The sequence below is a fragment of the Haplochromis burtoni genome, unplaced genomic scaffold (genome assembly GCF_018398535.1).
Source record: "Haplochromis burtoni strain Fernald_Lab_line unplaced genomic scaffold, NCSU_Asbu1 Contig_199, whole genome shotgun sequence".
Lineage (NCBI taxonomy): Eukaryota > Metazoa > Chordata > Actinopteri > Cichliformes > Cichlidae > Haplochromis > Haplochromis burtoni.
The window spans coordinates 477,985-493,080 of NW_024582560.1; the positions used below are offsets into that span (position 1 = coordinate 477,985).

The 15,096-nt window shown below is 41.8% G+C and overlaps 3 protein-coding genes across 4 annotated transcripts; 2 read left to right on the forward strand and 1 right to left on the reverse strand.

The window, feature by feature from the left end:
- The first annotated feature begins 753 nt into the window (after positions 1–753).
- Positions 754–4,632, forward strand: zte38 (zebrafish testis-expressed 38). 2 transcript variants are annotated; one of them, XM_005935665.3, is made up of 13 exons: positions 754–1,016; positions 1,113–1,223; positions 1,400–1,544; positions 2,016–2,079; positions 2,180–2,216; positions 2,322–2,342; positions 2,422–2,448; positions 2,547–2,614; positions 2,700–2,848; positions 2,945–3,177; positions 3,294–3,342; positions 4,187–4,227; positions 4,332–4,632. In XM_005935665.3, exons 2-13 carry the CDS (start codon positions 1,173–1,175, stop codon positions 4,377–4,379), a joined length of 933 nt encoding a protein of 310 aa, XP_005935727.1. In that variant the 5' UTR covers positions 754–1,016; positions 1,113–1,172; the 3' UTR covers positions 4,380–4,632. The 2 variants fall into 2 exon arrangements, with proteins under 2 accessions (XP_005935727.1, XP_005935726.1); XM_005935664.3 differs by having other exon boundaries at positions 754–1,223.
- Positions 4,457–10,966, reverse strand: aldh9a1b (aldehyde dehydrogenase 9 family, member A1b). The gene is made up of 12 exons (XM_005935666.2): positions 10,816–10,966; positions 10,424–10,642; positions 9,537–9,682; positions 9,267–9,396; positions 9,029–9,163; positions 6,876–7,072; positions 6,594–6,734; positions 6,289–6,477; positions 6,109–6,196; positions 5,829–5,970; positions 5,280–5,392; positions 4,457–5,085 (listed from the first exon to the last, which is right to left on the reverse strand). The coding sequence occupies exons 2-12, from the start codon at positions 10,602–10,604 to the stop codon at positions 4,991–4,993; spliced, it is 1,557 nt and encodes a 518-aa protein (XP_005935728.1). The 5' UTR covers positions 10,605–10,642; positions 10,816–10,966; the 3' UTR covers positions 4,457–4,990.
- Positions 10,967–11,172: 206 nt separating this feature from the next.
- Positions 11,173–14,830, forward strand: uck2b (uridine-cytidine kinase 2b; the record flags this gene model as incomplete). The annotated part of the gene is given in 6 exon segments (XM_005935669.3): positions 11,173–11,325; positions 13,180–13,339; positions 13,796–13,892; positions 14,095–14,237; positions 14,454–14,551; positions 14,782–14,830. Coding segments are annotated over 6 exon segments (652 nt in total), but the record flags the coding sequence as incomplete, so codon positions are not given.
- Positions 14,831–15,096: the final 266 nt, after the last annotated feature.

Sequence of the window (15,096 nt, forward strand, 5' to 3'; positions counted from 1 at the left end):
TAAACCAGGGTTTGTCATTGTTATAACTCACCCTGGTGCGTGATGGCACAATGCTGTCCTCACAGAAGTGGATATAGGAGGTGGAGGTGACAGTGTCCGTAAAAATCAATGCTATGTTTAGGCTAAGTGTTTTGGATTCACTGAACTTCTCTATTACATATTCTTTTTTTTTACTAGTCTAAATAACAAAAGGATATAATTATTATTTATAATTGTTACACCATACCTATCCAGTTAACGTAAAGCTGGCAAAAGGAAAGTGCCTGTAATGGCCATGCCTACTGGTCTACATCAGGGATGTCAAACTCATACATCATGGGCTACATACAGCCCATTTATATACGGTGAACCCACTATGACTACATTTTTAACCCCACTTTATATAAGAAAAATAATTGCATTTTCAACAGTATGTCTCAGTTTTACCCAGAAAAGTAGTTTATAATTCACAGAAAATGTCTTTTTTTCTTGCAAGGAGCCATTGTGAAATTACATCATACAAACGGGATATTTTCTGTTGTTTTTTTTTTTTTTTTTAAATTGTTTGTGTATCACTTATTACTTTAGCATAGTATGAATTACCACAGGAGAGGTCTTCATCAGTAATAACAGCTGTAAAACATTTAACAATACAGTTAAAAGTACATCTATGTCCCCCTTCACATTTACCAGAACATTAGTGGGTTGTACTGGAACCTTTACAGGCCAGTTCTGCCGCCAGTGGTCTAGTCTTAATGTATTTGACTCGAAAAAATAGACCTATGTAAACCTATTATGTGTGAAGAATTTGAAAAATTAAAAACTTTTTTATGGTTTAACAATTTTTTTTATTCCTATATTTTAAAGTAAGGTCAGTTTCCCTGACCTTGTTGCTTTCCTACGAAGTTAAGAAAAACTGGACCAATACCGAGTGCGCCATGTTTTGGGCGGGAAATCGCTAGCGCTCCCCTCCCCCCCACACACCTGCCTGGTCAAGGCTAATTATTTAATAACTCCTTTCTTACCTGCTCACCGTGGTAATAAGCTTCCGGAAACAACAAACAAAATCGCATAAGAGCTTTGTTAAGAAGAATACTTTGGCGAAATTTAATATTGTTTGTTTATCTTGCTAGCTCGTTTATTGATTAGTAGTACCACCTAGCTAACCTCCGGCCAAAGGAAAGAAGGAGAAAATGGCAGCTGGGAAGATGTGCATGAAGAAAAATAAGGAGGAAACTGCCGAGGTTTGAATTCACCACATACAAATGCCATATTTTAGGTGTTATTTACTCAGTGTTTGTATTTCTAAGTTCCTGTTTAACGGATCTGTGCTGGAAGATGTTTAAGGCAGTCAATGGCGACATCTTGTGGCCATGATATGACTGAACATGTTTTCTCCTTTCTTTTCTTTTATTTAAAGTGGACGGAGTTATTCCCGAACGACTTTAAATCTGCGCAGGAGTCTTTACTCTTTGTGAAAAGGATGATGGTCGTGGCTGTCTCCTCTATCACCTATCTCAGGGGTATTTTTCCAGAGGATGCCTACAGATCCAGATATCTGGAAGGTGAACATTCAGAGAAACTAGCTAGGAGTTTAATAAAATCAGTATTCGGTGAAAAAATGTACACTTACTGGATGCTTCATAAGGTAAAATACACCTATTCAATTAAAAACGTTTCCTGGTCTGATAATTTCAGGTGGTAGGTTCAGAATTTAGCTTCAACAATATGAAAGCATGGATCCGTCCTCCCTTGTATTATTGTTTGGGCCTCTTAAATCCCTCAAAGTGTGCTAAATTTAAATGCCACAGCTTACTTTAGTATAGTCTCTGACGTATGTTCCTACCACAAAACTCAAATAATCTCAAACTCGTACATAACAATGAGTTCACTGTATTCCAGTGGCCTCTAAAGAGCATTTTTGGGATGTGGTGTTACCAGAGATTCAAATCATCAATGTGAAGCCAACAAATCTCTGTCTTACTACTTTTATTCACTGACTATAAAAGGCTGTTTTCTTTTTGTTGTTTTGCCAGATTTTTGCATCAAAATCTTGCGTGAAAACTGCAACACCCCTGGTGCAGCCAAAATTGTGAAATGGTAAATATAAAATCCCTGCTTTAATGCTAAGAAAATGTATAGAAGGAGAGTTTTATTACCCTGGTTAATATTTGCAAGTGTCCTTATTTGTTTTGTTCAGGTTGATGGGCTGTTTCGATGCATTAGAGAAACAATATGTAAGTCGAGCTTATCGTTCAACTGTTGAAATATGTAATAATTAATGTGCGGTGCCGTTAATATTTTTGTTACTTTTATTATTTTGTATGTTATTCTCTGGACAGCTCCAGCTTGTGTTCATTGGGGTAAGTGTATATGTAACATGAAAGAGACAATTTCCCGGTTACATAGACATGTCTAAAACTTACGATTGTTACAATCCAGGTCTGCGCTGATCCTGATGAACCCAATGTAAGTTCTGTTAAATTACTGAATATTCAAATTACAGCAGCATGTGGCCTGATCGGAAATGATAAAAAAAACGTATGAATCATTGTCTTACTTTGCAGCGGATAATTGAGTCCTACCACTTCAAATTCAGATACAGTGCAAAGGGACCAGAGATGGACATACTCAGGTAGGAATAAGTTTAAGCATGCCACACAGACCGAGCCCTACCCAGCTGACTGGCTGAAGCTGATATAACCTCTGCGCAACCATAGGAACAACGGTATAAAGATGCAAGTGACCATGGACGACACCAAAAAGGCTTTGGTGCTTCTCATCAGGAAGCTCTTTCTGCTTATGCAGAACCTGGACGTCCTCCCCAGCAACGTCTACCTGACCATGAAGCTCTACTACTATGATGAGAGTAGGATACTTACTTTTAATGAATATCCTTGTGTCTTTTAGACTAGAATTTTCCTACTAAAAACTAAAAATATTATACTGTGCTCTTCTTTCAAAGTCACCCCTGCTGACTACCAGCCGCCTGGTTTCAAGGAGGGCGAGTGTGACAGTCTGTGGTTTGAAGGCGTGGCCGTGAACTTCAGGGTTGGTGAGGTGGAGACGCCCTTTCACACCTTGAAAATAGCTGTGTCAGCAGAACGGGATCGGGTGGAGAAACTTCAGAAAGGAAATCATTTGGGGGAGACTAAGCAGGTTTCTCAGGGGGCTTTTCCAGAGAAGGAAATTGAGAAGGTAGGCTACAGAAAGGGGACTGTTTAAGTACTGGATGATATCTTTATAACAGTCTCAATCCTGTTTACAAATGCAACAGGCAGTTTATCATAATATTCTTAAACACTTGGTTACAGAATCCTCCCAAGAAAATATATGAAGGAGAGGATCTGCCTTCTGAAGACGGTGAGTCTATCAGGGCTGGGTGATCCATATTTCCCAAGAAGCCACATGAGAACTGTACAAAGGAGTATTGGGGGCTATATTAAGAAAAAAATATTCATTTTGAGAGTACAAAGCTGATTAAAGCTGTTGTTTCAAGTCTGCCACAGCTGCTACACTCTGCGAAATGCCTTGTGTTGATGAATGACTGAAATCATACTTCAGAACTGGTTTTAACAGCAAGGAAATTATTTCTCTTTTAGCACATAAACACAGTGTGCTGATGGGTATGAGGACGTTGAAGAGATGGTGCAGAAAGCCTCATCTGATCAAAGGAAAAACCACACAAACTCAGAAAAGTTGTCTGGATTTATGCAAAATGACATGCCTGTCAAGTTAGAAATGCAAGGATATCAATGGTTACACATTCTCGCATTAAAGAGGACGTATGCTGTGTCATAAGCCACAGTAAGACAGCTGATAATGTTTTTTCACCAACTCCACTACAAAGGCATTTTTGGGCATCGGGTATAGCAGCCGTGGGAGTTGTTTAGCTTGAAACAACAGCCTGTATCTTCACATTTCAACTTTATTCTCAAAGTGAATAATAATATTATTTTTGTTAATGTGGCGCAAATACTCTGTTGTAGAACTTTGGGCTGTTGTGAAAGGCAGATAAAATCTATATTGAGCAGGATTAAGTTCACATAATAGATGCAGCCCTCCACAACAGTCCCACTTTCGCATGTGTTTCTCTTGGGAAAACTGATCGCCTACCCTGGATGTGCTGCTGCTGTTTAAACCCTCACCCTAAAACAAAACATAAAATTGAACAAAAGACTTACACTGCTGACTTTCCTCTAAACAGAGTCTGCACAGTTTAAGAAACCAAGGCGACCCATGGCAAAGGTACAGTGGTACTAGACTGTAACAAAATCTAAGAAATAACATATTTGAGCTTAATTAATAATAATTATTAATTTTCCAACTGTTTACTTTTTTGTCTGTCTTAGAGGACTGCAGCTGCCAGAAATCTTGCAAGAAAGAAAAGAAGAATCTAACCAACAAGACAAAAGACGTGTGAACAACCTGTTAATTTTAGTATGACGTTATTGTACAATTCATGTTATTATCAAATGTGTTAGACAGGTTCCTTTGATAGTTCACTCTACCCAGACATTGCTGTTGCAGTTTTATTTCACACGACACGCTATATCATTCATAATTCATATAAAAGTACTCAGGTTTTCATTTAAGTGTACAAAAATAGTTTCATGTGTATAGTTTATAAAATAAAGCTTGATTGTAAACATTGTTGTGCAAATGCGTAAAATACGTTGAGAATCATCTCATTTACATAAATGGCCAAAAAAGGTAACCAAGCACGAAACTCAATATGAAACTCATTCGCACTCAAGTAGCTAAAATCAGTCAAGATTTAGATTTTAATCACAAAGCTAAGAGCTTGAATTAGATTGAATTGGTTCAGAATGCAGTTTTAGTGCCTACAATGTGTTATATTTTCCTGTAAATTAGAAAAAAAGTGGATGATTTGACTGTTAGTTGTTATTTGGAGCACAAACAGTTGATAGTTTTTCCTTGACTGAGAGAGATTTCCTGATCTAGAGTCTCTGTCTCAGTGCACAGCTCTGGCTTGCTGTGGCTGGGTGGTCTAGAAGAGGCTGTCTACATCGCCCATCTCCACAAACACAGTCTTCAGTTGGGAGTAAAACTCGATCGTCACCTGGCCGTTCTCCCGCCCTATGCCTGGGGAACATAAGGGTCACAAATGCACGCCCACTTTACTTACTGTAGTTGTCAGATGATGCATTTTTCCAGGTATAGAACTGATCTGAGTTATTCAGTTAATTACTTATGAGTTTGATTAATAAAAAAACAAAACAAAGTAATGATATGCCAGTCACATTTAGCTCCTGGCCAGCTTGAAAACGAGAGTGTACCTGACATTTTGAAACCCCCAAAAGGCACCTCCACAGGAGTAATGTTGTAGTTGTTGATAAAACAGGAGCCTGCCTTTAGATGTTCAACCACTCTATGGGCTCGCCTCACGTCCCTGCAGAACACGCATAAAAGCAAATTTAAAATCTCCAAAAGTTGATTCTGTTCATGAACAGAATCAACTTTTGGAGATTTACTTACCTGGATAATTGATAATGCATCAAGACAAATTTAAAATAAATAAATTCAGACACCAAAGCAAAAGAAGAGGCTGACATGCGCGATCTTTTGGTTGTTTGTCAGCAAGGTTTCGCCAAAACAACCACATGAACAAACAACTACATGAAACATGCTGGAGAGCTGAAGCATGGGAAAGAAGGGACCCACTGAGTGTAGATGACTTTGTTTGAGGGATTAGGGAATTGTATGTGTTATATGTGTATGTGATACACTGGGACTCAGATTAAGTGACTTCAATTACTGGTTGGTTTGTAGCTTTAAATGTGGTTTAAAAAAAAGAAGAAGAGAATTTGCACATATAACAAACCAACCTGGTGAAAACACCTGCAGCCAGACCCAGTGAAGTGTCATTAGCCCTCTGCAGCACCTCGTCTTCTGTCTCAAAGGGTAGCACAGACATGACTGGACCAAAGATCTCCTCCTTCACACAGGTCATGTCATCAGTGCAGTTACCTATGAAGGGGTAAAATTAAAGGATTTCAATCCACTGACTTCAGAAAACTTGTGGTGTTGCAGTTAAATTTAGTAGGGGGAGATAGTTTCCAGCACCGTAACAAAATGCAAAAATAGAGTATTTTATAGAAGGTCTACCTAATACGCATGGCGTCATGTAGTATCCTCCTCTGAGCTTGGGATCAGATGGGACATAAGATTCACCCCCACACAACACTGTAGCGCCCTAGTAACAATGCAATCCAAGTTGAAGTTCCTGCACATAATCCTACTGGTGTACACCTGACAAAAAAAAAGAACTCCTTGAACGAGTCTTACCTCTTTTTTTGCTCGATCAACAAAAGACAGGACTTTATCCAGATGTGGTTGGCTGACCAGTGCCCCCATTCTGGTGCTCTCTAAAAGAGGGTCTCCTATTTCGATCGCTTGGGTCCTCTTTACCACCTCCTTCACAAACTCAGGCAGAATATCCTTCTGAACAAAGACCCTCGTACCATTGCTGCACACCTGTGATGCAGATATACAACACTATCAAGTAACAGGCTTCAATGTGAACCAGACACAAGCTGAACCATAGAGTGATGGTAAAATATAACAGCATATGAAAAAAAAAGATACACTACCTGGCCTTGAGACAGGAAGTTGGCCATGAGAGCTCCCCTCACAGCGTTCTCCAGATCACTGTCCTTAAATATGAGCAGTGGAGATTTTCCTCCAAGCTCCAAAGTCACTGGTTTGATCCCCTTAGATGCCATCTCCATGATCTGTGGCACAAAAGCAAATGGAAAAACATACAGTTATTAGGACATATAAAGAAGACGTCGGCATCGTTACCACGACATTTACAAATCCCAATTGTTTACTATTAAATGTCCTAGTCACAAGAAGTCTAAAATACCACGTACTTTCTGTCCTGTGGGCACACTACCAGTAAAAGACACCTTAGCAACATCAGGGTGTTGACACAGGAGGCTGCCAGTTTCCTGGCCCCCCTGGACCACATTGAAGAGCCCCTCTGGAACTCCGGCTTTGGCGTAGATCTCTGCCAGCATGACTGCTGTCACAGGTGTCACCGGTGACGGTTTAAACACCATGGAGTTACCTAATATGGAGAAAAGATGACAAAGAAAAACATGTATTGTTTGAATTCTTTTAATAAGTCTGCACATTCAGTTGTATCAGTCTCTGTGGAATGCTATCTAAAGGTGAAATGCTGTAATTATTTTCTGAACTGTTTTGTGCTCAAATGAATTGCTGACATTTAAAGATGGTAACGCCCACATTTTAGTTTTAGTAGCGCAGCAGTTTATGTCAAGTGACCTTACAAAACATAGTCTTGCTGTTCATTTGCTAGAACGTGCAGTTATCCTAACTTCAGATGCCCTTTCCTCACCCCACAGTCTAACTTCTTTTTTTTTTGCCTGTCCCATTTGGATCTTTAGCCGTGAGAATTGTTGTCTGAGGGCCAAGAAAGATGCCAAACGGATTTACTTTACCAAGTGGATCATCATGGCCTTGCCATATTGGTCCATTTAATTGACCTTTATTATAATTATAATTATGTATTTATTTTATTTTCGGTTGTTACAGACGGGACAGACATGACTGGGGGATAGGACAGGGAGAGAGAATGAAAGAAAGAGAGGGAGAGAAAGAAAAATAGAGGAGAGAAGAGATGGTGAGAAAGGGGGGAAGAAGAAAAAAGAAAAAGAAAACAAAACACCTGGATCACCTGTATGGAGATAAAAAAAAAAACAGAAGAGAAAACAAACAAAACAGAGCAACATAATAAATACACCACCATCACAATAAACTAGCTAATAGTAGATACTAAATATTACATGTTATTGTGCAGTACGCAAGATCGACAGTGCACAATGTGCTTTGATGCGGCAGCCAAGAAAGGTGTAGTTTGTGTTTGTGAACACCCGTGTGTACACCCGTGTGTACACCTGTGTGGATCAGCACGCTTGTATTCAAAAGGTTTCTCCATGTAACGATCTGCTAGGGAGTGTGGGGAGCCACAGCCCCGTCCCCCAGGGCATGAAGCAGGTATGGAGGAGATCCAGGCCCCAGACATCCAGAGGCCCCAGAGTACGAGGACCCAAGGAGGAGCACCACAGGGGCAACCGCGCCACCCTCCTGTGAAGAGCTGAGGAGAGCCCCAAACGAGAGGTCACGCAGCCACGGAGCAAAGGCCAGAGGGGGTTTGCAGTGACGTGCCCGTGGGCTCTGCTGGCAGCCAGCTGTGCCAGAGAGGACCGAGCCTCAGGCCCAGATGCCAGAGACCTGAGGGCACCCCACCCCCCGGAAGAAGCCCAGCCGGGCCACAGGCGCCAGGCCCCGCCAATCGGACACCAGGAGTGAGTCGGTACATACATGAGCGCCCAGCCCCAGATGACAAGGACCACCAACGTCTGAGGGCATCAGCCACTGGTAGGGAGTGTGGTGAGGGGAGATAGGCCTCCATACCTCGGAGAGCCTGAGATGTTCCCAGAGAGGTGGAGTCTAAGACCCAAGCTGATATATAGACACAGATGAACAGGCGCACGCAGACACAAACGTGCATTCCCACCCCCATATACACAATCAAATACTCGGCACTCATCCGACGTGGGGACAGACACAAATAGACACTGTACACACATTCACACTCCCCAAACATACTCTATATCCCAGGTCCGGGTACCCCTGCCCCCAGAGGGGCAAACCATACCCGGACCAAGGAAATGTAACCCTTCTCTCTGGGGTGGAGCAAAGCAGACCGCCTCCTTATCTGCAGTAGAGAGAGAGTGACCCCGCATCCCAGACCCCAATCTGACGGCCAGCACCTTCTCCCAGCCCCCCAGGTTAACAGAACGGGAGTGAGTGAGGACCCCAAACCTCCCTCCGCCCGCTCATATGTAGTGTTGCTGGGTGCTGTTCTAAAGTGCATTTAAAACAGTCTAACTTCTTAAGAAAATGTACTGATTCATTTTCCAGGAGTTTAAAGAGATTTTCTTAAATGTAGCAAACCAACAAAGGCCACTGGTGTTTTGGTTGTGGAAGAAACCCATACCGCAGGCCAGGGCTGGAGCAGACTTCCAGGCAACGATCTGAAAGGGATAATTCCAAGCACCGATGCCAACACAGACTCCCAGCGGCTCTCTGCGAGTGTATGCAAAGGATCCCCCAGGCAACTGGACATGCTGGCCTTGATAAAGGAAAACAGAAGCATTGACAAGGTAAAACAAAGGCTGACGTGACATTTATAAAGCCATATAAATATGGCAAAAATATACGATAGCTATATCAACCTGCTAAAGTGCTGGCCAGTCCTGCATAGTACTCTATACACAGTCTGGCAGAGTCCACATCCAGACGGGCCTCTGTGATGGACTTCCCATTATTGACCACCTCCATTTCAGCTATTTCCTCTCTTTTGCTCTGTGCATTAAAATCAGGGCATATGCAATCTAATATATTAGATGACTCATGAGATCTTCCTTTTGCAAGATATAAAAACAACTTTGTTGAGTTGTTCTTCATTCTAAAAAACAAAACAAAAACATATAAACAACAAACACCTCAATTATATGTGCAGCTTCTATCATGACCCTTGCCCTCTCCATCCCCGACATTTTGCTCCAATAACCGAAAGCCAGTTTGGCAGCCTTCACAGCTTGATCCACCTCCACAGCACCACAAGGCTCCAACTGGCACAGGACACGGCCTACAACATGGAATGTAAGATAGCTCAAGCGTCCAAGTAGGCAGACTTTCATGGAAACAACAGGTTGCACACAGTTTCCATTTGGCACAGTCATCTCTATGATTCCAGTTGTTCTTTGATGTGAAGGAAAAATAATTATCGGCCTACAGCAGCTACAGGCAACTGTGCTGTGAATTTTGTGGCTCGCTTACACTTTAGAGCTGGAAATGTCATTTTCAGTGATGTAACTGTGATTAGATAAAGAGCACCATGCATAAAGGGTGGGGCTGCATGCAGGCTCTGTGCTGGCTCAGATGGAGTTAAGAGAGTTGAATTAAAAACAGGGACCGGGCCTCAAAGAGCATCAGAATATAATTGGACTAAAAATGTGTAATGCACGGAGCAGCAGGCTGACTATCAGGCATCATTAACTGATAATGATGTGCTCTCATGTCTTGGTTCTGCTCCAATGAAGCTGTGCAGAGATAACACTGTCCATACAGGACTGCTGGTCTATAGCTGTGACTAACTGGATACAGTATATCAATCAACATGTGTAGAAAGTTTACTTTTATTGAAAAACTAGTTACCAAGTTTAGAGGTGTATTTGACAAAAAGACTAATCATTCAGAAAGTAACGTTGAAATCATTTCCCCTACTAAAGATTACCAGACATACATATTCACACAGCAATGGCCAAAGTCCGGTGATAAGGCAGGGTCAGTACTCTTTTTTTCAGTATTTACGAGCTGTGTGTTTTACCGGTTGCAGGTTCGTAAACAACGTCCTTGCTGCATTTCTCAGGGCCTGTCCTCCTCTTCCCAGCCCAGAAGTTAAGCGGGAGGGTGATCTCCACCGAGCCGGAGGAGATGCACCTCACTCCAGCAGCCAGAAGAGCAGCTGCAGGCCGCCGCAGAGGGAGACTAGCGAGTCTCCGGAGCATATTGGAGCTCGTCCCGTAGCTTCAAGTGTCACTGATGACTGTAAAACATGCAGTATGCGGGTTAACGTCACTTTACCGATAACGCTGGAAAATCTAAAAAGGAGTCTGACTCGATTACAAGCAACTCCGCCAACTCCTGTGCTAACGACTCTTTCACTTTACTGTCACTTTTAAAATGTCATTATTGGATTTAAGTTTTGAGAAAACATACCTATAAGACGTTTAATTTGTTTTCGAAGAGTCCAATCTCAACTCAATTGAGAATATCGTGTTTAGTTGCCATTACAACGGTACTTTTCTGACGATTCACCAAGGGGCGGGCCAAATTGCAGCCGAAAGCCAATCGGCGCTAACAGGCCAGTGGCGTCTGAACGTACTATACAATTGGATAGTTTCACTGTCGATCACTTAAAGCGGCTTTAAGAATATACTCTCATATGTTAAACATAATTAAACGTCAGTAACTATTGCATGGCTGTAAAACTTTCTTAATAAATACAAGCAAATAAAAATATATAATTAAAATTGCAGTTGTTTAAAATAAAGGGCAGCGTTGTGGGAGGAGCTACATCATAACGACGTTCCAGCTCAGCGGCTGGAGGAGCACATTACAAGTATGGCTGGAGACAGTGAGACACATTTAGGGGACCGCGGCGAGAACACCCAGGTTGTTCGGCAACCTTTCCTCATCGGTGTCTCCGGTGGCACTGCCAGCGGCAAGGTTAGCGTTCTAGTGAGCTAATTTGACGGGTTTCACGTAGTGACACGTTGAGAATTTTGAGTTAATTGACGGCTGATGCTCGCAGCTGAGTTCGCCGGCTGACCGCGTGGCTTCAGCGACGCAGCAGTGAGGCTTGATTGACAGTTCGCAATAGTTTAGCGCACTGGTGCTCTGTCTGTGGTGCTGAACGCTGACTTTAGTTGGTCCAATATTCTTCTTTTTTGTGACGGAAATAATAATGATAATGATAAACTAAAATTACAATGGATGGTAATAATGTTAGCTTAGTTAGCCCCCGAGCTAACGATAAATTCCATCACATGCTAGCAGTGCCGGGAGATCTAAGACAATAGCTAGTGCTAACTTAACTCTAAGCTAGGTGGGCTGTGTTTGTAAACAGTGTGAGCCACATATCTGTCAAATGAATAATATTTTAGCAGCGTTAAATTGATAGTACTCGTTGTTTGACGTCAGTTTTTTTTTCCCCTTTGACCCGGGATAACTGCTAACGTCAAATAACGGTAACCTACATGGTGGCTTACTGGATAATAATATGTGGAAATCACTGTGGAAAAAGATGTCGCTCATCTCTCCTTAATATGTGAAACCTTAGATGCCTTTTAAAATTTTTTATACATACATACATACATACATACATACATACATACACGTCGATTCAAGAAGTATTAGCTTAGCTTATTGTATTCTATTTTAATTTGACCGAGTTACATTAAAAGCCTCGCACAAAGAAGCACCCGCGTGGGCAGAGCTAAACTTGCCAGCGCACACGGTGGCGCTGACTCTTAAACACATACGTGGCTATTTCTCCAAACACGTCGTCACATTTCTTTGTTATGAATTTTAGGGTTTTTTTTTTTTTTTTTTAAACCGTGGGCGGCTGGGGGAAAAAAAAAACTCCCCTTGAATTAAACCAGTGATCAAAGTTCACATAACAGACTAGCTAAATGCGAAGGTTAGTAAAGGTAAACAATACTAAATTGGTGGTGAATGTTACTTTTCGCGGCTTTGTTGTGATCCCGTCGTACATTCATCTCCTTTGGGCCCGCTTTCTGGCTCTTTAAACCGTATCATCTGTTATTGGCATTATGTCAGTGTTTTCCTGTCAGTTTCCGGTTTGACGCTGCTCGGGGTGTGAGTGATGTCATGTTCCGCGTTTGGTATATTTAGAAGACATACCAGTTTTGTTTCATATTCATTAGCCTTACTGCTGAAGGTCTCCCCCTGCCTGTAATGGCAACAAAATAATGAATATGATTTTTCTTTAAAAAAAACAAACATTAATACTAAAAAAAAATATTATAAAATTATATACATACCCTTAATATTTAAAAGTAAAACGTCTTCCCTTTAGTGTATTTAAAAAGTTTATTTTGAATTTCTCCAAGAGGGCTAAACTTAGAAGTTAGAGCTTCAAAGTGATGCTGTGTCACTGGGGTGGCTCAAGGGTACATTCAAAGTTTGTCCATTTTATCAGAAACTACCCCATTTGAGGGCGTTGACCCAAGCTTCCAGCTCTGGTGTGAAGCTGTTTAAATTCGTTGTAGCACAGTGTAATGGGTACAAAAGGAAGCAGAGCCTCAGGCAGTGGGGGAATGCCCTGTCAGCATTGGGCATGAGATTCTTTTAGTTTGGGAGGTCAGTGAGGACAAAAAAGGTTGGCCACAGGGCAGTTTGCCTATAGCAGATTGCAAATGTGATGCAGGATGTTTACTCACCCAGATTATTTCTAGGTTAAAATCTTAATCTATGCATGCTGATGTTTGGCCGATACTGGTATTCAGTAGTCCTATTGGTGCACTCTCCTGACAGTCATGTTCTTGATCATTTCCACAGTCGTCTGTGTGTGAGAAGATCATGGAGCTCCTGGGACAGAACAAGATTGACCACCATCAGCGGCAGGTGGCGATCCTCAGCCAGGACAGCTTTTACAAGGTGCTGACTCCTGAGCAGAAAGCCAAGGCACTCAAGGGCCAGTTTAACTTTGATCATCCAGGTATGATGCACGTTAAATCTTTGCTACATGTTACAGGTTTTAGTGGCTAGGTCATTTTACCTGGCTTATTGTATTAACTAAATGGCATCTTTCATGTGCACATGCAGTCCAAAGTGGATTACGGTTAAACAATTGGAGGATAAAATATGTTAAATGACACCTAACAGTGGCAGCAATACATAGAACTTTTGGAGTCCATTTTTGGAGTCAGGCTTTTCACCCTCTCTTCCTTTCTGGGCTGATTTTAAATCTGCACCATCAGCAAGCCGTCCTCAGGCAGCTGCTGCCAGGCTCAGACTGAACACAACACATGTTATACGAAAGCGATTCCTGGGTTACCAAACGTGCGGGGAGCGGTGCCACGTGTCTGTGGGTGCACATTGAGCTGTAGTGATGGAGGTTAAGTGTGACCAATTGTAACTGAGCATTTTTCGGTTTTCCCTTTCTTGACCTCAGATGCCTTTGACAGCGAGCTGATCATACAAACACTGAGACAGATCCTTCAGGGGAAAACTGTCCAGATCCCAGTTTATGACTTTGTCACTCATTCCAGGTGAGTGCCTCTTTGTTTACCATGCTGTTTAATTTGGCCACAATTCATCATGTGATCATAGAAGCACAACAGAGGCTTTATGCAGTTAAACAAATAAAGCATTTGATGTGTAACTTCGATTGTGTAATATGCTTAAATTTGTTTTGACACGCGTATAAATGCAGTCGCTCACAGAGAAGAGGCACCTTTCTGTGTGTTCCAGGAAAGACGAGTTTGTTATGGTGTATCCGGCTGATGTGGTCCTGTTTGAGGGCATCCTCATGTTCTACTCGCAGGAAATCAGAGATCTGTTCCAGATGAAGCTGTTTGTTGACACAGATCCCGACACACGGCTGTCGCGTCGAGGTGTATAGCGTGATTTGGGTTGCTACTCACTAGTGTAACGATTGTCACTTAAGTGCACTGTTAGAGTGCTTTTGGTTTTCAAAAGTACATTTGGACAGTCTGTTATCATCACATAGTGTGTGTGTGTGTGTGTTGTGTTTCTGTTTCTTGTTTCTTTTTTTACATTGGTGTACTTTTGTTTTTCATGTCTAAATGTATAACATGTCTCTGTTTCAGTTCTGAGAGACATCAGTGAACGTGGCAGAGACCTGGAGCAAGTGCTCAGTCAGTACATCACTTTTGTGAAGCCGGCCTTCGAGGAGTTCTGTTTACCTGTGAGTGCTCCTGTCTTGTTGAGACACTAAACCAGGACTGACACCATTCTAGTTTTAACACTGATACAGGCAATTATTTTTTTGGTAACAAGAAATATTATTGCCACTCCAATATTTGCCCACTAGAGAGCGCTGTGTGCTTGTACTTGTTTAGAATAAAGAATTGTTCCATATTATAATGTTTTTGAGCTGCTGTATTTAATCATAAGAACATTTCTTATTTCTACCAGACGAAGAAGTATGCAGATGTCATTATTCCACGAGGAGCAGATAATCTTGGTGAGGCCTCAGTGATTATCGTGACATCTTAACCTACAAATAACTAACGTGTTTAACTTGTCCTTTGGATTGTGCTTGAGTTTGCCCGTGCGAGGCAAAACAAACATGTTCGCGCTCCAGTGGTCCGTTCTTCGTACCTCGCTTACTACATCCAAGATCAAATCATCGCGCTAACTTTGAGCTCGCTATTCCGGTTCCCCGAACACACCTGTTGTTGACGATTAGTACAGCTGGATGAAGTAATGTGAGATCACTGGGTGGCTTAA

Excerpts from the sequence above, each read along its gene's own strand:
- zte38 (XM_005935664.3), top strand. The coding sequence starts at position 1,173 with ATGGCAGCTGGGAAGATGTGCATGAAGAAAAATAAGGAGGAAACTGCC. Across the intron at positions 1,545-2,015 it reads CAGATCCAGATATCTGGAAG|ATTTTTGCATCAAAATCTTG; the intron begins GTGAACATTCAG and ends TTGTTTTGCCAG. Across the intron at positions 2,449-2,546 it reads CTGATCCTGATGAACCCAAT|CGGATAATTGAGTCCTACCA; the intron begins GTAAGTTCTGTT and ends CTTACTTTGCAG.
- aldh9a1b (XM_005935666.2), bottom strand. The coding sequence starts at position 10,604 with ATGCTCCGGAGACTCGCTAGTCTCCCTCTGCGGCGGCCTGCAGCTGCT. Across the intron at positions 6,735-6,875 it reads GTGTGCCCACAGGACAGAAA|ATCATGGAGATGGCATCTAA; the intron begins GTACGTGGTATT and ends TTTGTGCCACAG. Across the intron at positions 6,478-6,593 it reads ACTTCCTGTCTCAAGGCCAG|GTGTGCAGCAATGGTACGAG; the intron begins GTAGTGTATCTT and ends TCTGCATCACAG.